Source organism: Trachinotus anak, unplaced genomic scaffold, assembly GCF_046630095.1.
Source record: "Trachinotus anak isolate AG129_WGS33_773 ecotype Australia unplaced genomic scaffold, CSIRO_AGI_Tana_v1 ptg000031l, whole genome shotgun sequence".
In the NCBI taxonomy this organism is placed as follows: Eukaryota; Metazoa; Chordata; class Actinopteri; order Carangiformes; family Carangidae; genus Trachinotus; species Trachinotus anak.
Window position 1 is genome coordinate 7,901,262 of NW_027273882.1, and position 24,296 is coordinate 7,925,557.

The 24,296-nt window shown below is 41.1% G+C and overlaps 1 protein-coding gene across 1 annotated transcript in view; it reads left to right on the plus strand.

Annotated features, from left to right (window-relative positions):
* Positions 1 to 14,757: 14,757 nt before the first annotated feature.
* The window catches only part of xrn2 (5'-3' exoribonuclease 2), a 35,748-nt gene continuing 26,209 nt past the window's right edge, over positions 14,758 to 24,296 (plus strand). Inside the window, exons 1-17 of the mRNA XM_071467770.1 lie at positions 14,758 to 14,987; positions 15,738 to 15,865; positions 16,292 to 16,403; positions 16,777 to 16,888; positions 17,185 to 17,243; positions 17,337 to 17,426; positions 17,570 to 17,642; positions 17,859 to 17,909; positions 18,072 to 18,229; positions 18,604 to 18,678; positions 18,889 to 19,022; positions 20,058 to 20,115; positions 20,233 to 20,340; positions 20,491 to 20,535; positions 21,015 to 21,158; positions 21,577 to 21,621; positions 23,376 to 23,470. Of these exons, the coding sequence (XP_071323871.1) occupies positions 14,913 to 14,987; positions 15,738 to 15,865; positions 16,292 to 16,403; positions 16,777 to 16,888; positions 17,185 to 17,243; positions 17,337 to 17,426; positions 17,570 to 17,642; positions 17,859 to 17,909; positions 18,072 to 18,229; positions 18,604 to 18,678; positions 18,889 to 19,022; positions 20,058 to 20,115; positions 20,233 to 20,340; positions 20,491 to 20,535; positions 21,015 to 21,158; positions 21,577 to 21,621; positions 23,376 to 23,470 (1,562 nt within the window). The 5' untranslated portion in view covers positions 14,758 to 14,912. The remainder of the gene's footprint in view (positions 14,988 to 15,737; positions 15,866 to 16,291; positions 16,404 to 16,776; positions 16,889 to 17,184; positions 17,244 to 17,336; positions 17,427 to 17,569; positions 17,643 to 17,858; positions 17,910 to 18,071; positions 18,230 to 18,603; positions 18,679 to 18,888; positions 19,023 to 20,057; positions 20,116 to 20,232; positions 20,341 to 20,490; positions 20,536 to 21,014; positions 21,159 to 21,576; positions 21,622 to 23,375; positions 23,471 to 24,296) is intronic.

The following is a 24,296-nucleotide window of genomic DNA, read 5'->3' on the forward strand; positions in this document are numbered from 1 at the left end:
CGCTGTGTCACAACATCTTCTTCTGGGCTTGTTTCTTTCACACAGAGATAAAGAGAGCAGGAGTCTCAAAGTGAAGAAGTCAGAACTGCTTCTTCATGAAACCCTAACACTTCCTGTTGCCGAGAAGCCTCTTGATTTGTTTCAGTTCACTTCAAAATGACTTGTTTGTCCCACAGTAACTCCAAATTATCTAAACCAGTGGTTCCCAACCTGTGGACGGGAGCCCACTGGTGGGCCGTGAAGTTATTGCAAGTGGGCCGATAAATCATTTGCAAAACACACCAATTTTGCTGAAAAGATGTAAATATGAAAAATAATAATATAAAATTTTTTTGTATGTTTTAAAAAGAAATGATATTTGGAAACATATATAAACCTTTGTATAAAGGACGATCACTGTGATAAACCAAGGATAGGAACTTTTATTTTGTCGCCAGCCAGATCACATCATATACTTGTTATATCTCAGTGTAATTGTGCACTAAAAGCAAGAACTGTAACATTAAATGAAGAGCTGGTTAGCAACAGGAAGAACTAAAAGAGCCAAGAGACGGATGGTGAATCGACAAGTTATCTATCCCCAAAACCAAAAAAGAAAAATTGAGCTTCCTGTTTTCAGTTCAGTCCTGAATGTTCAATCATTAACAATAAATTAAAAGTGTTCTGAGAAAACATCATCTGGCCTCCATGTTGTTATGGGGTTAGATGTGGGTCGCCAACATTCCTGAGTTTTTCAACTCAGCCATGAGTCGAAAAAGGTCGGGAACCACTGGTCTATGCTGACACCACTGTTTGAAGTTGAGTGTTGAACGTACAGTTGTGGGAGTTTGGAAAACTCTGTGGCAGCTGTGTGAGATTTCGGTGAGCGGCTGAGAACTGCTGCATCCACCAGCTGCAGTTTGAGAAGATTTAATGTGAAAACAGCTTTTTGCATCAAAACGCGTCTCCTGTCTTGAATGTTGGATCTTCCACCAAAACAAACACGTGTCTGCAGCTGTATCCCCATGTTGCGATATTCAAGTTGCCATCTTTAACGTAGTCCGATAAAATCTGCAAAAGAAAAACCAACTTAATGTTCTTATCAATCAGCTGCTGTAATGAGAGAATGAAGAGACGACTGCATCAGGACAAACGGCTGCTGGGGTTAGTTCCTCCAGTGACCCACTGCAGAAGAAGATGAGATGACCACAACAAACCTCAAATGGTGGACAACCGTGTGGGAAAAACTGATGGGAGTATGACTGATGGTTTCTGTCAGCACGGCGGCGCTTTGCTGCTTCCAGGAGGACACGGCCACACGTCAGCGGGGCAGCCGGCCGCTACATTAAAGCAGAGCTACAAAGCGTCCCTGCTGCAGCTTTGTGCTTTTGTTTTGCTGTGTTGACGCAGCATGGTGGCCAAAAAGCGTTGGTGGTCTGCCCCAGTGCCCCCTGGGAGGCAGATTTAGACATCCAACTAAAGCAGCTCAATTCTCGTTCCTGACAAATTAGGCGGCAACGCAGCAGCTCGAAGCGGATGTTCTGGATTTGAAATGTAGCTTTTGATCTAGAGACCGTTCTCAATTCTCATCTTTTTTTTTCCTTCTCTTTAAATGGCAGATTTGATTAAACAGTTTTCGTGGTGTTGTTTTTCCTGCGCTCACACACACTTGTTAGAGTTATCCTTATTTGAAACGTCTGTGAATAACAAGTTCAGAGGGAATGTTTGTTGTGTATTAATCTTTCACAGCGGTGTTTGCAGATGGCGTCCTGCTGTGAGGCACCAATTACATTTTACTGTGATGCTCTTGCTTGACAAAGAGATGACTTTAATCTCTGCACAGCTGTAGTGGTAAAGACACTGTGGCTGTGTTCACACTGCAGATCAATGTGTCCCTGTTCTGATACTTGAGTGTGGACAAACTGTAAAATAATAATATCACTAGTAATTTGATTTGATGTTAGATTTATCTCCAGCTCGTTACAGTGATGAGATCCTGGTTGTTAACCTCTGTGATTCAGACTGGTTTCAGATTACGTCCCTGTTTATCCAGAGTCATTTAAAATTATAACTATTTTATCATAATTGCCATGTGAAGTTTTTGAGTAACAGCTAAAAAAGTGTTTGACCTTTGACCACCACCTTAAGGTACATTACATCACTACTATCAGCCTGGTCTGTTGACACAAGGCAGGTTGGGTCCAGCGCTGGTGAGTCCGTGTCCGCTGCAGCCTCAGCCGTCTGGTCTTTGCTGACAGGAACCTGACGCGGTCTCTACTGCTGCAGCTCATCCACCTCAAAGTCAGACGTGTTGTTCATCCTGAGACGCTTCTCTGCTCACCACAGCTGTAACGAGTGGTTATCTGAGTAACTGAAGCCTCTCTGTCTGGTTAGCTGAGAGTATAACTGGAACAATGAAAACAGCAGGTGCACAGGTGTTTCTAATGAAGGTGAGAAATTCAGCTTTGAAAAACGAAGCAGAATTTTCTATATGAAAAACATGAGGAAAACAAGGCAAACTTTTTTTTGTGAAGTGGATGCATTAGGCTTCCGTACTTTTCTGCCCTTCAGCTGCAGGTCTGTTGCTCCTCTGCTCAGGTGAACCTCCTCCCACCGTGGTAGTGTCTCTGAGTGAGGGACGAAGAGCAGAGAAGCTGGTGAGGGGGCTCGTAATTCTTCTGTGTAATATCTGCTCTTTTTCTCATTAGTGACTTCTCCCTGTCGCCTTTTGTCCCTCTGGCCGTATTATCTGTTTGAGTAATGAGTCGTGTGAGCAGTGCAGGGACGCTGCTGTTGTTAAGCCGCCCCCTCTCCGCCTCACTTCTAACAAGACCAGCCCATGTCATTTGTGAGTCGGCTGCTAAACGGCCTCCAGTTCGGGGGAATCAAGAGAAGCCACGGCGGCAGTCACACGCCTATGCACGTCCTCCGGCGCAGGGATGCGAGCAGCAGGCCCCCCTGGGGTGCTGCTGCCGCTGTTCAGCCGGCTTTTATGTGGCAGCCAAAGATCTCCCAGGCTAATGACATGGAGCTCTGTTTGAATGTCGCAGCATGAGGCAGAGGGCCGGACAGATAATACACACAGATCAAAACATCAGAGCCACCGCTGTCACTGCCGAGGGAAGTTGTCACAAGTTGGGTGAGTTTTTACACCAACATTGTGCTGGTTTTAACATTTGAAGACACAAAGAGACACTGAGGACAGTCAAAGACCCACACACAGACACATGTTCACACAGCTCGGTTCTGTTTCCAGCAACAAATCATCCAATTGAGAAAGTTTCTCTTCAGAGGTGGAAGAAGAACACAGATCCTTTACGAAAGTAAGGGTCAGTGCTCAATTACAAGTCCTGCGGAAAGGAAAGGTGCTCCAGATGAAGAAGAGTGGAGCTTTGTTTCACTGTGGGCTGAGATTCTCATGTTTTTAGATCAGTTGAAGACAGAAAAGAAATAAAGAAAAAAAGTATAAAAAGGAGGGAAAAAATGGAGGGGGGGTCATTTAAGAAGGAAAAAAAGACAGACAGAAAGAGGGAATGACAAAAAATGACATGAAGAAATAGTTAAATTCTCTATGAAATTAAGAGGCTTTTCCTAAAAACCTACCTACAGCTGTATTTATCATTTGTCAAGTTTTGCAATTGCTACAAGGCTACGTTAGCTTGATGTTAGCATTGATAGCTATTCAGTCTAGAAGAATCGTGATTTCAGCATCATTCCTCTACTCACCAGGAGCTGTGTCCAGTGAAGCATCCCTCTTCTATTTCTATCACTTCTATTCTTGTACTGAAGTTAGCATGCTAACCAGCTAGCCCCAGCCCCTTCAGACTGTCTCATCACTTTCCGATACCGAGTCACTGCAGCAATAAAGCTGCCCTGAAAGAATAGCTGCTCAGAGGATGTATTATAACCTATAAGACTAGTAATTAAACAGCTGCTAATGCTAACAAGTGGCTATGTAGCAATAGCAAAAGAAACAGCTCCTTAAAGACACACCCGTCCTGTAAATCATATTCTCCAGACGTAAGGGAACATGTTTGTTTGGTACAAGCCCGACAAAAATCATTTCTAAATTCAGTGAAAATGAAACGCCTCATGATTCATCTCACAATCGTAATATCTGCCAAAATAATCACAATTAGATTTTTTTTTGCACATCATCCAGCTCTAGTCACATGACTGCAGCTGGATATCATCACTTAAAGGTCGCTGACAGACAGACAGATTATTATAACTATTAATATTATTGTTAATAATCATGTCCTGAATCTGACGTATGAAAATAAACTCTGTTTGTGTGACCTGGTGTTGAGACATTTGAATGAGTTGTGACTGTGTCAGGAGCTGCTAATGTGAAACTCCAGCTGCCGATGGTGGCAACACTGATGAACACCAGCACCAGACGCCTCTCACACAGCTTGGGATTTGGACTCATGACCTTTTGAGACTCATGCAGCCTTCAGAGCCCTGATGCTGCTGCTTTTCACCACCAGGCGGCAGCATGAGTCCAGAAGTCTGTGAGAGGAGGATGAGGACGGGGGGAGCTCTCGGATATGATGTTAGGACTTTACATTGTGCTCCTCAGACGTTAAGCAGCGCTTTTGATCACTGTCATGTCAGATCTGAAAATAAATAAAACACTGAAGAAAGCACACTACAGCGAGGAAAGTAGTGAAAACAGACTGTGTGTGTGTTGGTGTGATCCAGAAAGCACTGACCTGAAGATGGAGCTGGATCACCTGTCACCAATACAACACAAAGTCTACCAGCTGTAGAAAGTAAAGTTTATCCTCAGGGTGGAGCCAGAGGAAAGGTCACAGCTGTCAGAGCTGGATCATCTTCGATCAGTCGTAAAACTGCTTTTACACCAAGGCTGCAAGTGTGGCATTGTGCAGAGCAAAGCCAGTATTTCCAATGAAGAGAAAGTCTGTGGAGACTGACCTCTGCAACACATCCAGATGGATTCAGACATCAACAGAAGGTGAAAATGATGAAAATGCTGGATGTAACTGAGGTCTCTGATTGTACAGGGACTTGAATGAAAGACTCAACTTGAGCGAGGCAGAAAATATCAGCAAGGTTTCAAGGTTTCCAGGTTGTCAAATGAACAGTGTGACTCTTTACGTTCAGGTTAAATCGTTGGCATAATGTGGCCGTTTTTGTGCTGCTCTTCATTCACACACAACCTCATGCAAACCATTCACTCTCAAGTGTCGGGTCTGAAACCACTGTCCGCTGTATTTTATCTCCGCTTGGGCTCAGGTGCCAACAGTATTTTAACACCACTGCATAGCTTTGTAGAGCATAGCATGGACTAGTGTAGCATAGATTATTTCAGTCTATAGAGATGCCCTGTTAAGATGAACATTATCTGACTTCAATTCAAAACACAAATACAGACAAAAAATAGAAATGGACAGTGATGATCATTAGTTGGCCAATAGCTAAACTGAAACATCAAAAAAATATGAATATAAAAATAAAATCTTTGAGACCACAGATATATAAAAAGATTGGTTCTTTCATTGAGGATGTCATCATTAAATGAACAGCAGCCTGTGTAATCTTGTATTCTTTGATAGATTTATTTCTTTTCTTTGTCAAAATAAGGACAAATATATGTTGACACCTTGATTACCTGTGAAACACAAATGAATCACATAAATATCTACATAGTGCCCAACTGAAATTTACCCCCATAACTAATCATCTTGGGAACATGAGGGGAACCAATCTGGGAACCAGTGTCTCCCAGATGTAGAGATTTTGCTGAACAAATTAAGATTTTGATCTTTTGGTGATGCTGGATGAAAAGTCAGAGAACAACCAAAGTCCTCTCGGGACCACGAACGTATGAACCAAATTTTGTGCCAGTCCATCCTATAGTTAACTCAGGATCAACTATCATCTAGAACCATGTTATTGAGAATCTTTTTCTGCTGCAGACATGCGGATTTTTTTTTAATACAGATTTTAATACAGATTTTTTCAGTAATTCTGCATTTTTGCAGATAATAATGAAACGTATTCTGATCTTTTTAAAATATTTCTTAGCTTTATTATATCAGTTTCTATGGAGCTGGGAATGTAAGACTAATGAGATAAACAAGCAGAACAGAATGAGTTGAAACAAATACAAAAAAGGTTTGATGCATCTTATCCGAGCATTTACTTCAAGTGCCCTGTCCTCAGTTTTGTTTAACCATATTGCGGCTTCAAGGCCTGAGCAGCTCTGCTGTTTGGGAAAACATTATTGTTGAGATGTCGCTCGAATTGCCACCAGCACTGACTCACTTTCCATCATTTAATCCGTGGGCAGTTATTTTGATCAATGCCAAGAGAAAAAAAAGGGACAAAAGCTCATCAAATTGACTGCTGCCGATGTCTCCAAGGACGAAGCGATGAAACAAGTTCTGGGAAACAGAAAGAATGTAAAATGTAGTGCACCCAAGGTTGTGAAATAAATTGAATTATTCATTTATGAGAAAGAATCTGAGTACAGTCTGAAGTATGAACAAACTGTTAGCTCACTCTCCACAAAACACAGTTTGTTATGTCGGAGCAAACATGAAGTTTGTCTCAGTGGAGGCAACAGACAAAAGGCCAAGCTGGTACCAAATAAGAGTTTAACAGAACACAGATCTTCTGTCACAAGTGATATTTCATTTATTATAGGAAAATCTCAGGTTTTACAAATAACATAAATGGCTGTGACAGCTGCAGTTAGCATGAGCAACACCAGAGATCCAAAGCTTAAGCAGATAAATCCTTCAGTTTGTCATTTATACCTGTGGTTTTACTCCTGTGTTGTGTCAAAATGTGAAAAAGCTATAAATGAGAGCAGTGTCCCAATTCAGGGGCCGTGTCCTCCAGAGGGCTCGGACTACAAAGGTGTGGCCCCTCGTGGCTTTCGTAGCCCAAGCCCAAGACTGAACCAAAGTGAGAGAACTGTAGTGTTGAACTGAACTGAAACCCAACGCTTACATTTAACAGTGTGATCTCAAGCGCTATCTGTGTTTGCTGTCATTTCCTAAGAAAAATTAATCTTGGGAGAGGTTGGGCCACGGCAATGAAGGATCCACCTGTTGGATCCTTCATTGCCGAGGAAAAGAAGCATTTGAAGAAGCCTTTGAAATGGGACGGACTGGTCACACTGCTGGATGCGGCCTCTGAGTTGGGACACAGCACAAACATTTGTAGAACTGTTGGATGCTGAGAGCAGAGAGGGGCAGCCACCTTGCACCACTCTTCAGTTGTCCCCTCGTTGCTGGATTTGTTGCTGCATTGATTTGGAGAAAATAAACGTTGCCTCATGTGTCTGAAAAGACAATCAACTTTGCAACAGAGTCCCCTGAGGAGGCAACAGCAGATCATTTTTGTTTGACTGAACCAGCAAGATTATTTCAACATTTGAGAAATGTTTGTGTAACTGAAACTCGGCGTCCAGATCCGCACGTCTGCAGCAGATGAGGACTCCCATTTGAAAATGTGCGGTGAACTTCCATTAACAATAATTGAGTCCCACTCCACTGAGGCGCTGACAGGGAGGAGGGAGAGGATGGCATGTGTTGTTATTAAAATGCCTTCTCCTCTAATGTGCAGGTAAGGACCCCTCGCTGCTGCATCTCACCAGGCCCACTGCCAGGGCCGTCTCTCGCTTTTAAGTGAGCGCCTTAATTGAGACAAATTTAGCTCAATTAAACCGCTTTACCTCTGCCAAGAGTGTTTCAGAGCAGCAGCATCGGTGCTGCAGAGCAGCCTTTTCAATTAGTCGCCATGAGCAGATTCACCACTGATCCTATTACTGTTTGGGTTTGTGAATGTGAGAGCGAAAACCTGCTCTGTCAACATAACCCTGAACGTCCATAATGGAGATCGAGGACATTTTTACTAATTTAATAATATGAGTAAACAAACAGACAGACAATTGAATAAATAAACAAATACATAAATCAATGAGCCTGAACATTTTAGAAAGGGATGTTGGTGTTCGGTTGATGATGATCAGGATATTTAACCAATGATGTATTATTTCACAAACGTGACATTTCAGCCATGTTAGTGGCATATGGGCTCAAAGGAGGGTCAGAATAATTTTCAGCTGGTAAAGTGATTCATACATAATCCAAATGTTTGTAATAACAATAAAAATTTTAAAAAACTGAAGAAGAGAAATAAAACAATTCAAGGGACTGAAAAACCAGGAAAAGTAAGTTATAAGAAGAGTCATAAAGGAGGACACACGTTCATCTGATCTGATTTCCTTCCTCCTGATTGTCCCCTCGAGATCTCAAGCTGTGTACCGGTGTGTATGGAAGAGGTCAGAGATAAAGTCGGAGAGAAGCTGTGGAGAGCTTTAAAGTGATCAATAACATCTTAAAATCTCTGATCAGTAGGTTTTTGGGTGAGACAAGTAAAAGGACTGTTGCAGGGATCCAGGTGTGAAGAGATGAAGGTGTGTCTGTTGTGGTTGTTAATCAACCTTTGTAAACTTGTAAAATAAATCTGCAGGAAAAATTCAGGTTTGCACACATGTAGAAAATTTTTGTTTGTATTTGTAAATAAAATCTGTGAACAGATGATGTCCGGAGTGAGTCACTGTGGAAGAGGAAGAGCTCGTGTGAACATCTGTGGACAGATACAGAAAACTGTGTTAAACAAACTGAGACTGTCGACCTGGAACAAACGAGGTCAGAGGTCATCTGTCAGCAGGTCACTATGACCCAGAGTTAGGTTCTGTTGCTAGGCGACATCTAGTGGTCGTAGTGATGATGACAGGAGCAAAGGGAAAAGTGCGGTGACGTAGTTTATAGAGCGACAAAGTCCACGTCAGGAGGAGGTTGGGGTGGATGGATGAATATGACCCAGGAGAGCGGTGTTCGATTCCCATGTGACAGGAGCAGTTTATGTTGTTTCTGTTGTCCATGACCGTTCATTATTATTGTAACCATGACAACAAAGATCGTCTGATGTTGAGGGAGTACTTATTTTAACCCAAATCACCATCTTTTCCTGAACCTAACCAAGGCATGACTGTTATTATAGTAACCATGGCGACAAAGGTAGGTACATTACCCTCCGTACAGTCTGCATGTTTATTATTGTAACCATGGCAACTAAGATCTGCTGCCATAGGGCCGCGATGTCAGGAGACCCTGCTATGGGTCGTATCGGAGGGTTGATGAAACACCCTGACTGGTGCTTCCGGTTGGAGACTGGTCGTCTGTGTAAACTCACCTGGTTTAGAAAAGAGTCGGTGCTGTCAACCATCTTGAAAATCTAATACACTTTTGAATGTGACTGTAAGTCCAGAGTTCCCGCTCTTTTAGCTCTGTGTTTGTTCTCCACCAGCCCCCGAGGGAAACATCTGGCTGTTTAGCTGCTAAATGCTCCTCTACCTTCAGCAGCTGCTCTCAGACTGTGTGTGTCTGTGGAGCAGGTGGTGGACAGTGGGTCTCACTGTGAGCTGCAGCTCGTGGGTCTGTTTCAGGTCATAGAAGCAGAGCAGTGTCTTAATAACTCACTGCAGAGCTGCAGATTCGGTGATAACTCTGCGGGTTCGTCACCTCGAGTCACCTCATTACACACAGTCATCTGTTGATGTCAAAATGTTGACGATAGGAGCCTGAAGCACATTGTTAGCACAGTACTTGTTCTTGTGATGGAGTATTTTTCCAATGTGGTGCTTGTATTCAGCTAATTAGTTAATTAAGGATTTGAGGTTCTCCATCAATGATGACCCAAACAAGCAAAAACAAAATGGCACCAGTCGCAGTGTCCCCAGTCATCCCTGAAAGCATTTCCACAAAGAAGTATCTCAGTGTTTGGTTAAATTCAGCTAAAGGCAGAACAAATTAGTAGTAAAATGTGAGTGTGTGCGTCTTGGTGGAGGGATAAAAAACTGAAACCCGGCAGGTCTTTATTCCTGCAGCACAATGGGCAGAGGCCGACTCAAAGAGGCTCAGATGTGAAGACATTCTGCGAGCTGCCGAGGACACAGCACAACCTTGGAGACACAAATTTGCTGTATTATACCATGTGAATTCCCGCTGAGCTTTTCATGTGCAGGCTAAAGGGATCAGCTAATGAAAGGCACAAGGAGGAAGGAGCGCCAACACATTTAGCCAGTGTCTTTGTTAGCATGAAACTGCAGTGCAGTGTGAATTGGACAAACACGACGGAGGAAGAGATCCTTTCTGAACCACTGTTAATCAGAGGATCTGTATCTTAGGTGCGCGGTGAAGCTCAGAGTCTGTGAATTTAACCTGCGACAACACACAAATCGAGCTCTGGTTCAGACCCTGAAGGCAGAGATTAAATGAGATTAAATAGTGTTTGAATTCTTAAGCGAGAGCTGCAGCGTCTGTGTGTGATATTCATCCTCAGAAACTTTTTTTGTTTGTTTCTGTTCCTGGTTTTACTTTCATGCCTGCAGGGAGGCTATTGAGATGAGGCATTATCAGTGTGTGTGTGTGTGTGTGTGTGTGTGTGTGTGTGTGTGTGTGTTTAGACAGGATTATTTCCAGTCTAAATGAGCAGAAGTCTTGTGTGATGTTCACATACAATGCATTCACACATAAACACACACGTCTGTTTTATCCGTTGTGTTGTTTTCATTGTTTTTATCCAGATTCTGTTTCATCAGCTTGTTGTTTTGATGCAGCTTTAAAAGCTGAACAGATGGTGACAGCAAATTAGCTTCAGCTAGATGCTCTATATGTCTGTGGTGCTGCTGATGTCTGTTAAATAAACAAATAGATAAAATGAATATATGATTTACACAGATGTGGTCCTTCAGTCCTGACTGGAGTAATTAGACCTGATACAACTGTACATCCAGTGATTTAACTATATATGTATATATATATATATATATATATATATATATATATATATATACATATAAAGTTTGTATGAACTGTGTAAACCAAGAAGTTTCATTTATATTTTTTAATCCATGATTAAATTGCAGCTCGACTTGACATATGATTTTGGGAGTTTCTGAGATTATAATTTGAATTAAACTTCTTATGGGATAATCACAGACAGAAATCACCTGTATGGCCACACAACACCTGGAAAATCAGACATAAACTTCAGGACCTCCGGAGAAAGTGACCACATTAATCCTTCAGTGTGTGATGGTGGAGGGAACAACACGTCTAATGCTCACGTGCCTCACACTCAACACTGAAATAAAGATTATACACATGAAAAATGTTAGAGCTGAACAGAATCAATTCGTTTATAGACAGAAAAATATAATGATCAATTAATCACTGAAATGCTCTTTGTTTTGTTTGATAATAAATTTAATAAATAATCGCTGTCAGGTGGAAACCTTGTATGTCCAAAACAGAAAACCCCTGTGTTTTTAATTAAATCTAACTGAACAGTAACATTGGGTAACAAGCTGTTGTTAATAAATAGTGATTAAATATGACCAGTAGCATTGATTTCTCGAAAAAAAAAAAACAAATATGGTGATATAAGGTTTTCAACTGACAGTGTCTTGAAATGTCAGATTAAATAAGTGATTTGATGCTGTTTTTATTATTTTCATACATTTCATGAGCTGAACAATTAAGAAAATAATTATCATCTCAATTAACAAAAACAAAAAAAAATTTACAGAAAACATCATCACACAAAAAACTTTAACAATGAATAGTCTCAGACTGCTTTTTTCCTCTGGTGGCTGAAGGTGAATTTACTGTGAGTTTGCACAAACTGAAAGAAACTGAGTTTTCAGTTATTCTGTGTATTTGTTATAAAGCGGCATAAAAGGAAAAAAGCCATTTTGTGCAGAGGAAATAATTGTAGAGCAAGTGAACAAGATGCAGACTTTTATTCTGATGATTTTCTGCAGACGCCTCATGTTGTGAGATTGAAGAACATCAGGTATAACATTAATGAGGTGAATCACGTCACTTTAACAGGAAGTCACCTCGGTTCCTGCACTTCTGTGAGTGATATATAAGATAAACACTAACAAAGCTGCAAAATGTTCAATCACAAACATATTGAATGTAAAATTCAGGTAAGAATGAGAAGAAATGATGGACAGCTGGAAAACAATCAGTTAACACCTGAAAAGTCTCTGATTTCCTGATGTCAATCGACTTGTTATTACTAATAGACTTATTAACTAATTATCTCCTCTGGTATTTAGACATGCTAAAGGAAAAACAAAGATGTGTGTGAATCAGGCTAAATCTGGCTGAAACACTTTCACACAGAAAATAAAATCTGATCACAGAACAGATTTAAGTGGTCAAATTCACAATAGTTCTAATGTGTTTCTTATTGTTTCTGTCTGTTGTTTGACCCCTGTCTATACAGCGGCTGCAGCTGGAATGAGACACAGGAAAAATGACAGATGCCAAAGTATGTGTGGTTATAATGGCGATGATCCACCAGGTGAGGGCGCTCTCCCTCTTTCAGTCCACTGAGGACAATCCAAATCATCTCACACACAGACTGAGAAAAGGACTTGATTTGAGCTGTTTGTATGAAACATGAGCTCTGACTCCTGAAATGTTCAGACTGAAACTTCAGGGTGAAATTCTGCTTTTGTTCAAATTCATTTCTACTTTTTTTTTATAACAAGCTCTTTATGGAAATTTGTCTCCAGGGAGTTAAACCCCAGCATCAGCATATGTGTTTACATGAATTCAGTGAATGCGTCACCTGCGGCTGTAAAATGTGTTTTGGTGCCACATTCCTGAGCTGCAACACCTCTGTCTGAGAGAGGTTTCAGCTTGTGGGAGGTTTGTGCCGGAGCTTTCATTTCATCTGTGATTTGCATCAGTTTCCCCTTCATCTCCTCTGTTTCCCTCCACAAACACTGAAATGATGGCTTCATCCTATTACCTGCAACTCTAGTGTAAATGTTTATGGAAATGGCCCGTCAGAGCAGGCCAAGTGTTTTCCATCAGCACCTCTTTGCAGTAATAATACTGCAGTGTTGATGTCAGATCCACCCTGCCTGAAGAGGGGAGGCTAATGGCCCCTTCCCCCCCACCCCCACACCTCCACCACTGCATGAACCAGTGAGGAGAGGAGGGAAAAAAAATCTAATTCACCTTAAATGTGGTGCTGCTGGGTTGGGAAGTGAGAGGGCATGTGTGCAGAGAGTCCCCATTAAAGGAACATTACATAAGATCAGACTGTGAGTGATGGAGATTCAGACGTGATACAATTACAGGGAATATGTGAGTCTGCAAGGAACACACGCTGCACACATTTGTTGGTTTGTTGTTCAATAAAGCATTTCAGTTCCCGTCTTCATCTTTAACCAAAACAGCAACATCAACAATAATAATATTGTGATGTTGAAACTGTAATAAAATGTGTAAATTGATAACTGATTAATCTGATCATTGCTAATCAAAGATAATCTGTTTAGTTTGTGACTTTTATTTTGTTAGTGCTGATATGTTTCAAGCCAAGTTATATTCTTTAAAAGTATAGTTTTTTATTCTACATTGGTGGAAGGTCCACTGTATAAACTTTTGGCTGCTTGTCCCATCTCATCATATCTCCTTCATCTCTTTGTTATCGACTATATGTTGTTGGTATATCACAAAAATTTAATCATAATAATGATTATTAGTATAAAAACGTCATTATCACAAATGATGAGTTTAAATTGCAAATTACTTAGAATTTAAAGATCTCAAAGGTGCATAAATTAAAAATATCTTACATTTACTACATTTTACTTTAATAATTACATGACCGTTCATACAGTTCAAGCTCAACCCAGTGCTCTGACATTTTAACAAACAAAACTGTAAAGTGCAGGAGAATATGTATCTAAATGAAACAATGAATACTGAAATGTAATAATTACAGGTAGACAGAAGGTAATGACTGGTGATAACATAACACAAATGAAGCAATGACTTCATTAATGCAGTATAAATTAAAATTTGTAGTGCATGAAAATGTTTTTTTTAATACTTTAATAAAATGGTTATACACCATAATAGGTCTGCAGTTGTAAACATTATCAATCAATTTCTAAATGGATTTTAGTCCAGATGTGCAGAAGTGATCAAACAGTCCATTAGAGAGTGTTTGAGGGGGATTTTCCACAACCTCGCAGCCCTTCAGTTGTTTTTATTAAACACTTAGAATTGGTACATAAAGAGATTTCCATTGGTTAAATGGTTAAAATAATTTCCTTAAAATGAAAAAAAAAACATTTAAATAAAACAGACATAAACAGACAGTTTCCAAAGAGGAGAGGCATGGTTGCTTATTCATTCTTTTCATTTCACATGTAGCTCGCTTCAGTCTGATTTGTATGGGCACGATTAACAACATGATTTCTATTCATACATCACATATCTTTCAAAATATTATCTGACAACTGTGTCTCTTTGTTACAATTTTTTCCTTTTACTTAAATATATTTTGACAGTTTCTGTTTCGTAAATATCCTAATAAGCACGATATAACATATAAGATACTTGTACATTAGCATATATGCTTTTGATCCTGTATGACTTTGAGTCACTTGTAGTTTTGACTCATTAATTGTGAGGCATATTTTTGTAATAATAATAATTATTATTATATGATAATTTTATCAAAATGAGATATGTTTTAGATGCTTGTCTCCCTGATATAAGCTTCATTATTTAATAAATGAAGCAGACAGTTTGAAGCTGGGCTAAGTATAGCCGTGTTTGACCTGCAGTACCGTTTTTGGCCGTTGGGGTCGCTGTGGGCCAAGGCGTCTCTCCGAAAAGCTCCGGAAAAACACGACATAAACCGGAAAAAGTACACAATGGCCACGGCCAACAGCATGTAGCCGAGCTGTTGTACTCATTCACAACAAGTCTCGTGTTTTAAATTGAGCTATTTTAACCGTTTCGTACGAGGTCACAGTTTTTATAAGCTGACAGAGAAGAGCTTCTGCACCGGAGATGGGAGTCCCGGCGTTTTTCCGTTGGCTCAGCCGAAAATATTCGTCAATTATTGTGCACTGTGTGGAGGAGAAGGTAAGTGGCTAGCATGTTAGCTAGCAACAGAGCCAGGTTCCCTGACGCGTTGATGTTATTTAGGTGAAGACTTAACAGCGCGTGTTTTTGTGAATACATGTAATGAGGCGTCGGTTACTCTCACTGCCGCTCTGTCGAGGCCTTTACGACCTTTGAACGATTCGGTTCGTCGCAAATTAGTCAACGACAGCATCGGAAGTTCGTGGACTTTTGGGTGTAAACAAACCGGCCTCGCACTTCAGGCAACACAGGAGAAGTTCCAGCCCACGACAGTTTAACGAATGAGAAACTTCACTCCACCGTCGATGGAAGTGGAAAATAATCGACTGACTCCGTTAAAAGTGAAGCACTTACACAGTTACAACCCTGAAATGAAGCGGGAAAACAGCATCAGCATGAATGGGATGAGTGTGTGTTGTTCAGGTATTTACTGCTAATGACGTTAAATACGGTAGCAAATAACCTTAATTTTCACTATCGATTAATCTGCTGATTATCGCCTCAGTTTGTCGTTTGCACCCTAATAATTTAATTTGGCAACAGCCCAGATTTTTGTCTTAACAAACGATTATTATCAAGATGGCGTGTTTAGTGCAGATTAAGTGGGGGATGATCAGTGGAACGACTAAAAGATGAATCTCTAATCGCTCCCTGCTGTCTGCAGCGACCGTGAGGCCAGATGAAAAGATTTTCTGTGGAAGAGTCTGGGATGTCTTGTGATTTGTGTGTGTTTTGTCTCTTCCTCCACAGGGTAAAGAGTGTAATGGAGTCCGTATCCCTGTTGACACAACCAAGCCGAACCCCAACGAGGTGGAGTTTGACAATTTGTACCTGGACATGAATGGGATCATTCACCCCTGTACGCATCCAGAGGACAAGTAAGGACATTTAAGACTTAAACATCACCAGGTTTTCTGTCTGCGCTGTATTGTCATTTTTATGATGTCCCTTCATGCCACTCTTGAAGTGGAGCGTTGGTTTTACCCTTAACTGGTTTGTCTGGTGTTGAAACTCACAGAAAGTTCATCCTAAAAAATGTATGATTCTCCAAAGCATAATGTTCGTTAATAGTAAACGATCCTCCTCAAATTGATCAAGATTGTTTTTAAAACTTGGTCATATGTTCGACATACGTTGAAACAGCCTAATAGGTGATATCATGTCCTGACCAAAGAGGCCATTTGATTTGACTGAGTCACGTTGGTTCTGGAGGCTGGTGCCAGAAATCGTTCACTGTTTCCTGAGATCGTTTATTATATTTTTGAATGGATCAGTATAAAAAAGTGATTGATTTGTTTTCACAGACCTGCTCCCAAAAATGAAGATGAGATGATGGTGGCCATCTTCGAGTACATCGACCGGCTGTTTAATATTGTGCGGCCCAGGAGAGTTCTCTACATGGCCATCGACGGAGTGGTGAGTGACTTTCAGTAACAGAAACCTGCAGCCTGAGCAACGTTTGTCTTGGAGGATGTCTCCTATTCATATCAGAAACTAAAGCATGATATATACTGGGTGGGATGGATATATAATTATCTTTTCAATCAGTGATTTAATCACCCAAATACTGTTTGTCATATGGCTAGAAATAGATGGTAGGGTAGTTGTTAGGTTGGCTGCAGCTTTTAGGTTATTTTTCATTTCTCATCCATTTATCTTAATAAATCAAAATAATCTGATATATTGGTTAATATAGAGAAACATTAAATACACAGGAAAACTGCTTTGATGGCCGACCTGAACTCACCTGCTGCACAGTAGAAATAATACCCCGTGTAACTCTCACCAGGCTCCTCGTGCCAAAATGAACCAGCAGCGCTCTCGGCGGTTTCGTGCCTCCAAAGAAGGAATGGAGTTGGCGGAGGAGAAACATCGCATCAGGGAGGAGATCATCCAGAGAGGTGTGTGTTGTTTGAAATCTCTCAGCAAATACACAGAATGTATAACATCTGATGTCAAACATGTGTCTCCTTAACTTTGTGTACTGAATACAAACCTCGCCAGGAGCAGTGTAACGCTTTCCCTCCAGCAGAACATTCTTTTCTCTGAACTGACAGAAAATACTTTGATACCTGAGTTTATCAGGACTGGATGAATCCTCCAGGATTTAGAGCTGAAACACTGCTGTTCTCTGATAGATCCCACTGATTATCTTCATTCTCTGTAACATTACTTGATATATTTTTTCCCTCTTCAGGAGGTTATCTTGCCCCTGAAGAGATTAAGGAGAGGTTCGACAGTAACTGCATCACTCCAGTAAGTGTGCTGCGTTTATGTCTCAGTTTTTAGCTGTTTCTTTAAATCTCAGGATTTGTTTCTGAGTGAATGGTTTGACTCTTCTGTCTCCAGGGAACAGAGTTCATGGACAACCTGGCACATTGTCTTCGATACTACGTCGCAGACAGACTCAGCAACGATCCAGGATGGAGGAATGTGACTGTGAGTATAACTCACTGCTCAGCCTGTCGAACACAGACAGATGTCACTTTCAGTTTCTTATTGTTCATTTTGTGCTGTGGGCAGTTGACATGTTGCACCCTGGTTGGTGCTCAGTCACTAAGTGTCTGTTGTTCTTGCGGCAGGTCTTCCTGTCTGATGCGAGTGTTCCAGGTGAAGGTGAACACAAGATTATGGACTTCATCAGGAGGCAGAGAGGTACAGCTCCATTAAAAACCTCAACATTAAAGCACATAGTGCAGCAGGATGCACCATTAACAAAAAGCCATAAAACCACAGTCATAACTTTCAAAACTAGGACTAAACCTTCAGTCAGACCCCACAGATGTTGTTTCATGTTGGCTCTTTGATCTTTGGACTGTGATGAACTCAAGTCAAGTCTGACCCTCCTGTACGTTTGATTCACTTTGACAGCTCAGCCCAACCATGACCCCAACACACACCACTGCCTGTGTGGAGCCGATGGTAAGTCTTTAAACCTTTCACCTCCTCTAACCGGACAGCTGATCAGTTTCACGGTTGTCAGTCAGAAGAGACCTGGTGTTTTGTTTTTTTTGGTTTTTTTTAACTGTCATCATTTCCACCTTGTTGAAGTAACGTCTGTCTTTTCATGTGGCGACTGATCAGCTGACCTGATCATGCTGGGCCTGGCCACCCACGAGCCCAACTTCACCATCATCAGAGAGGAGTTTAAACCCAACAAACCCCGGCCCTGCGCGCTCTGTGGACAGATAGGTCACGAAATCAAAGATTGTCAGGGGACGGCCAGAGAGAAGCAGGGACAGGTGAGGAACTCTGCTTCTGATTTAGAGACACGTTGGGCTGTTGCATCTTAATGATTATTATGTGCATGTATTTGTACAAAGTAAAGAATTTATTCTGCACTTTAACAACCAACAACTTGTTTTTTTTACATTAACAGGAACAGCTTTAGGTTTCCAACAGGAAGTTTGATCTCGTGTTAATCTTATTTTCATTTTTAATTTCAGTTATAAAATTAGGATTATCTCAAGCAGAAAAATCTGTGATCTACGTAATGACACTGTGTCCCCTGTAATGTTTGGGAATGTGTTTTAAATAATTAACAGTGTGTCAAAAAGTCAAACAGGTCTCATAAATGAGGTCTCAGCTGTCTGACTATTTCCTTTTTCTCTTTCAGCACGATGAATTTGCCGACTCAATGCCGGTGTCTGAGCAGGAGTTCATATTCATCAGACTCTGTGTGCTGCGGGAGGTCAGTTCCCCCATTTATATTGTCTTAGTTAAACTTGTATTTGGTTGATATTGCCCATTACCTGTTATGTTTTTACATTCTCTGTCCGTCCATCCCATTCTTGTGACTGCGCTCTCAGGAACAGAGTGGATACAGGAGGGAACTTTGGAAACTTTAGAAATAAACACACCTGCTAATTTCCATGAACTCTGCTGACCTTTGTGTTCTCAGTACCTGGCCAGAGAGCTGACCATGGCCAGCCTGCCGTTTCCCTTTGACTTTGAGAGGAGTGTCGACGACTGGGTCTTCATGTGCTTCTTTGTTGGAAATGACTTCCTACCTCACCTGCCGTCCTTAGAAATCAGGTGAGCTCCACTACACAGGTTTGGTTCAAGTGTTGGTCCTTTAAAAACTCAAGCACATCTCTAAATACAAGACTTTAAAAATCACTGAGGTATAATAAATGGTCTTATGCAGTTACTGGGTTTTCTCACTGCTTGTCGACTCAGACTTGAGCTTTTTTAAGCTTCACAGAAACAGGGTTAATGCAGGGCAGTTATGTTGTGCTGCTTTAAATAGAGCAGGTGTTTCCTGGGCTCTCTGTATAGAAGACTGCCTGATTACTCATTTTCATAGTGATGGTAATCCTGCCACCGCTTCACTGTAACCTCCGACACTGATCAGCTGAAATCCTCTGGAGAGTCAGACTGTCGTTCTGTTTCCCTGCTCTTCTTTATTTGTGGAAACATAAAACAGGGATCCAAATGTCAGCTGGTTTCCTGCCAGAGTGGATGATGAGGAAGCCAATTTCACTGCTGCTGTCACAGATAAATCAATGTTTGGCGAGCGTTTGGTTTCAGATCAATGTCACATCCTCATTATTGTTAAAGCTCCATATTTTAACTTCTCCAGTGTTTTATTTGAAGTGTTGATCTCCATCAGAAGATATATTTGTGGTTTCAAGGACCAAAAATAATCTCAGTGTAGTTTTACATCTCCTCTCTCAGGCTTCTCTCTGGAGCTCTAGTAACAACAGGTCGGTCAGCCAATCAGAAGAGAGGATCTGAGCCTCTCTTCTGATTGGCCGATTGTTTTCTGAGTGATCCAGTAAAGATATAGCAGATTTCAGATAAACTCTCAGAGAAACGTGGTGACTGTTCTGTTGTGACATCACAAAGTTCCAGAAGTCCCGAGGGCTGGTTTTAAGGCTCAGTTTCTGAATACAGGCTGTGTGCATTTCTCTGTGGACTGAGGCTTTGATACTTTCACAGTATTAATATAGAACCTAGACCTGCTTTATAATCACAAACACATGGACATCTACCTTTAGACTGGGTGGAGCTTTAACATTTACACTGAATGACTTGTGTTGAATTATTCACTGGTGTCGTGTCTTACAGAGAGGGAGCCATTGATCGACTGGTCAACATCTACAAAGATGTGGTGCACAAAACTGGAGTGAGTTGGTTCAAAAAAAGGAAACATGTGCTGAACATCAGGAATAGTGTTTCCAGTTGTGGAGTCGTCTTCTGTCTGCTGCTGTGATGTGACGTGACCCTGTCTGTTTTTCTGCAGGGCTACCTGACACAGAACGGTTACGTCAACCTGGAGCGAGTCGAGATGATCATGCAGGCTGTGGGCGTGGCGGAGGACAACATCTTCAAGAAACGCAAAGAGGATGATGTAAGATTTCACGAAATCTTTAATTAATTCTTGAGTGTGTGCTGGCACACATGAAGCTGCAGCTCAGCTCAGCTCAGTCAGTTAAAAAGATGTTTCACACAGCTTTGCCTTTGTTTTCACAATCAGCTGATCCCATTTTCTGTCTTGTAGGAAGGTTTCAAGAGACGAATGAAAGAGAAACGAAAGAGGATGAAAGTGAGTAAAACTTGAATAATAATGTTTCTTATTGTTGCACAAAGTCAGTGAAACTCTTCAGTGACAGAAAATAGTTAATCTAGAACTGACACCTCAGGATTAGCGATCTCCTAAATCTACAGTCTTCTCATCTTCATCTTAAATCTTGTTGTGGTGAAGATGAAAATAGACGCATCCTGTTAAATCAGAAATTGCCAAGCTCTCATCTATGAGATGTGTCAGTGTTTGTTGCCCTTGTCACCACGTATGATCATTATTGATACGTTCTGAGTCATGGTACAGACATGAGTCCCTGTCTCCCTGCCATATTGTCAAGTTTCACCCAGATGTTGCCACTGTCCAAAGTTCTTTATAGAATGAAAATAAAACTACGGTAACGCATCAGTCTGAGTTTTGACACATGTTGATTATAATACAGCAATTACAGTGTGGACAGCCAGTCACCGGCCGTGAACTGTTTTGTGATCCTCTCTGTGTAGGCGGAGCAGCGGGGACCCGCCTACCTGACCACGGGCCAGTTCGCCCCTCAGGCCCTGGGGAGAAGAGACCGACCTGAGCCCGTCCACAACGCTCGGCACCAGGCGTACGACATGAGGATGCAGTCCAGAGAGCAACACAACAAGGTGCGACAGCCTGTCAATGTGTGACCTGCAGGGTTTTTTTCAGCTGTGGAAATATGGAAAATAAACCTGCGGATTTTTCAGGAGAGAGTCTGCACTTTTCTGGGACCTCCTGTAATTACAGTTCTATAGGAGATCCTGGCCACACCTGGCCACACCTGGAGAGTGTGAAAATCTTTCAGCTAACCAAGTTACTGATCTGTGTGAATCACACCAAGAACCTAGAATATGATATGTGAATATGTAATGAAGACTAGATTCTTGATGTAGTTTTAAGGCTGGTGTCCATTTACATGTTGTAATATTTAACTGATGTGATTGCAGTACACATCTGGAGAGCCGCTTAGGACTGGACATTTTCAAATGTATCATGGTGATAAAAGAATTGCATCATGATCAGTTTTTTGCTGTTTTCCTCCAGGATGCTGCTCAGTCTCTGAAGGCCATGATGAAGAATGGAGGCAATGTAAGTTCTGACTAAAGGCAGAGCTGGGGAGGAGACTTATGGAGCTCTGGCCCCTGATGTTTACTAAATTTTACATGCCCCCAGCCACCCTTAGGTTGGGGCATAGCCCTGAATGTTTACAATGTTTGGCTCCGCCCATGATTCTTAGTAATATTGAAGATGGATAATTACTGTAGATGTGTCCAATCTGTTTCCTGAGACACAGACTCAACTACAAAGTTAAGTTGGTTCCAAAATACAGTAGGAAAAAAATATGAAAAATATTTCATGGTTCTAATTATTAGAACAGAATCTACCTCTGGTGGGTTTGTCAACAAACAGACTTTGAGGGTTGTTTGTATTGTTTAAAACCAGTTATACCAGAATAACCATAATATGTAAAATGTAAAAAGACTAACTTTGGAATAACTGGACCCTTGTATGGTTCCAGTGACAGAGCTGTGTTATTAGATTCTGGTCTGTTCAGGTAAAGAACATGTAGCCTGTAATACACTGAAATGATGTAAACCTTAGACAGGCAGGTGGATGGTGTTAATCATTTAGATAGTGTGAACTATTATGGCTCTTGAGAAGATTAAACAACATAGGCCAAAAGTCTCTGATCAGCATGTCTGAAAACAGTTTGTCCTTCCTTCAGAAAACTATACAAAGTTGATCATCATCCTTGAAAAAGTCCTCAGACTGATTAAACTTCATGCTGTCACCTATTCTTATGGATATTTCATATAGGACAGCATTTTATGTTTTGACAGTGTGTTTGAATGTAGACGCTGCCCTCAGTTCAGGTCATGGTCGTGTTTTTATTTAAAGTGTCTGTTCAGCTGTTAAATTTTATGCCTGTATACAGCTTGAAGTATATCGGCCCACAATAGCAGGACATACATTAGCACATGAATGAAAGAGCGCAAAGGCTTCAGAGAAAAGGAGGTTCGTAGCCAAGGCAGCAATATTTTCTTTTCCATTCCACATTTGATGACATCGTCTTGGGCTCTAGGAAATTGTGACATTTGTCAGAGTCTATAGTCTATAACATTATTGTTGATTTAATTGATTAATCAAGACAATGATTGGCATATTAATCCATAACAAAATTACTGTTATAGCTAATTTGTATAAATATTCTCTAAAATAGCACTATAACCTAGATAAGGTCCCACATTTTACACATCTGTTTTTATCTGAAGTCTTGATATCCTTAAGAAGATATAGATAAGATGGTGTTAAGACCTAAAAACCATCTCAGTGTAGTTTTACATCTACACTCTTGGTCCATGGCTGAGAGCGGTGACTGCTTCATTGTGACATCACAAAGTTCCAGAAGTCCTGAGGGCTGGTTTTAAGGCTCAGTTTCTGAATACAGGCTGTGTGCATTTCTCTGTGGACTGAGGCTTTGATACTTTCACAGTATTAATATAGAACCTAGACCTGCTTTATAATCACAAACACATGGACATCTACCTTTAGACTGGATGGAGCTTTAATTTATACTTTCACTGACCTGTCCAATCAGTCTGATTCTTAATAATCAGAAATAATCTGCAGAATTAAATTTATTCTGTTCTAAAGCACAGATGTAAAGAAAATGCCAGCTGACTGAAATAATCACAGACAGAAAAGACGTCAAATAACTCGTCATTGACACAAATTGAACAATTAAATTACAATTTAAAACAATAATTGTTCACAATGTTTGCCCCGTTTTTCTGAGTGAAAACAGGACATTTAAATAGTTTCCTTTTTTTCTCCCTGTGCAGTCGTCTGCAGGGCCCAGCGACGGTGCAGACAACAGGGGGGTGAAGAGGAAGGCTGAGGACAGCGACAGCGAGCCAGAGCCTGAGGACAACGTCAGGTGAATCTGGGTGGGCGGGGTCACAGTGGAGGGCGGGACTGGGTTGGCAGATGCATCTTGTTCTGACACTTTGAATGAATACATGTTGAATGTGGGCACTATGGTTTTTACCTGGGGTATAGGTCAGTTGATATTAACACAGTCTTTAGTCTTTAACTGCTCTGAAACCTTGTTTTTATTGACCATTGTATACAATACATTCTGCAACCCTAACAAATCAAAGCAACAAGATATCTGTATCAAACAAGCTTCTGCTGTCAGGGTTGCATATTTAACTGCTTTACTATCAAAACGACAAAAACCAAAATTAAAAAGTCGTTTATGAGACTGATCAGTTACTGTATCAATATTCCAAATCTGCTGGTGAGACGGTTTATCGATCATTTGGTTCATAACTACAAAAATAAACTCTTGACACTTATAGAGTCTGTACTGGTGAAGCAGTAGGTGTTCAATACGTGTGTGTGTGTGTGTGTGTGTGTGTGTGTGTGTGTGTGAGAGAGAGTGTGTGAGAGTTAATAAAAGTGAATCTTCAGAGACCCGCTTCAGTCAGTGAAGATGGTGTTAACAAACAGAAGCAAAGAGAAGTACTCATTAATGCCACAGTGCTGCTGCAGCACAAGCTGTTTAACTCCCTGCCACCCACCCCCCCCCACCCACACACACACACACACACACACACACACACACACACACACACACTCTCACTCAGCCCTCTGCTGAACAGCTCCCACCTCCCTCTGCACGTGATTAATATGGAAAGCAGGAATATTCGAGTAAATTCCTCTGTGACGCACTCGTCAAAGCTGCTAAATCCGTCGGGCTA